The following is a 1,185-nucleotide window of genomic DNA, read 5'->3' on the forward strand; positions in this document are numbered from 1 at the left end:
TTATTTTTTTAAGGCGCTCTACTTCGTAGAAGTTCACTTGATCCTGAAACTCGTCGTTTATCTCTTGGTACTATATCTAGTTCCAGAAAAAGTTCAGACGGCTTACTAGATCCTACACACGCGGCCATATTGTTTAGAGATTCTAGAGGGGTAAGTAATGTTAATCTATTTGCATGTTTTGTTAACAATTCTCACTTATGTTTAAAATACTTATTAAATTTTCAGCTCCCAGTAGCCGACCCGTTTCTCGAAAAAGTCAAAATCACTGATCTGGGTAATTTCAAACTGACATTTTTAATTTAAAAAATGTTAAACAAAAGTTTCCATTTTAATAATTAGATAATTATTATAATATTATATTTTAGCCGAAGATGAAAGTCAGATATTTGTGAAATTTTTCCGTTTTCACAAGTCTTATGATCTCATACCGACTAGTGCAAAATTAGTCGTATTTGACACACAGTTGATTGTTAAAAAAGCGTTCTTCGCTCTTGTTTACAATGGCGTGCGAGCAGCTCCACTATGGGACAACAAACGTCAAAAATTTGTGGGCATGCTAACCATTACTGATTTTATTAGAATATTACAAAAATATTACTCCTCGCCTTCTTCAAGCATGGAAGAACTAGAAGAACATAAATTGGACACTTGGAGAAGTAAGAGTTAATATTTACGAGTAAGAATGAATAATACTAATCGTAAATTTTACGTTTTTAAAGGTGACCCATTAAATAAAATAAAATAATTCAGTCTCGCAAAAAAAAAAAATTATCTTACAGAAATCAATACAAATAATATTATTTATTATTAAGTATGATATTTAAAGATACTTAAAGCAAAGTTAAGTAGATACTTAAAGTATCTATCTAGAAAAATCGAATATTACACTTTTTAGTTATCTGCTAGTTCATTTAAAATCCAATAGTTAACAAGAATATTGTTAGCAGTATTATTCCTTGATAGGTAAATAATGAATGGGGGTTTTTTTTTAGTGTTAAAATTCTGACTTATCAAATTAGCTATTTATAGTAATGTTTCTATAATTTTGAATACTAGTCAATACTCCTATTGATATAATTCATTTTATAACTAAAACATTGTTATTAAGGATTTTTAATGCTGCATTTTTTATTTTAGATGAACTTCATGAGGAGCGACCTCAAGAATTAATATCCATTGGTCCAG

At 28.9% G+C, this 1,185-nt stretch overlaps 1 protein-coding gene across 1 annotated transcript; it reads left to right on the forward strand.

The window, feature by feature from the left end:
• Positions 1 to 10: 10 nt before the first annotated feature.
• LOC126910006 (5'-AMP-activated protein kinase subunit gamma-2-like) lies at positions 11 to 1,179 on the forward strand (the record flags this gene model as incomplete). Its single annotated transcript, XM_050692408.1, has 4 exons — positions 11 to 150; positions 226 to 274; positions 366 to 656; positions 1,138 to 1,179. Coding segments are annotated over 4 exons (522 nt in total), but the record flags the coding sequence as incomplete, so codon positions are not given.
• Between the last annotated feature and the right edge of the window lie 6 nt (positions 1,180 to 1,185).

Source organism: Daktulosphaira vitifoliae, unplaced genomic scaffold, assembly GCF_025091365.1.
Source record: "Daktulosphaira vitifoliae isolate Bord-2020 unplaced genomic scaffold, ASM2509136v1 Scaffold_2968, whole genome shotgun sequence".
NCBI classification, from domain to species: domain Eukaryota; kingdom Metazoa; phylum Arthropoda; class Insecta; order Hemiptera; family Phylloxeridae; genus Daktulosphaira; species Daktulosphaira vitifoliae.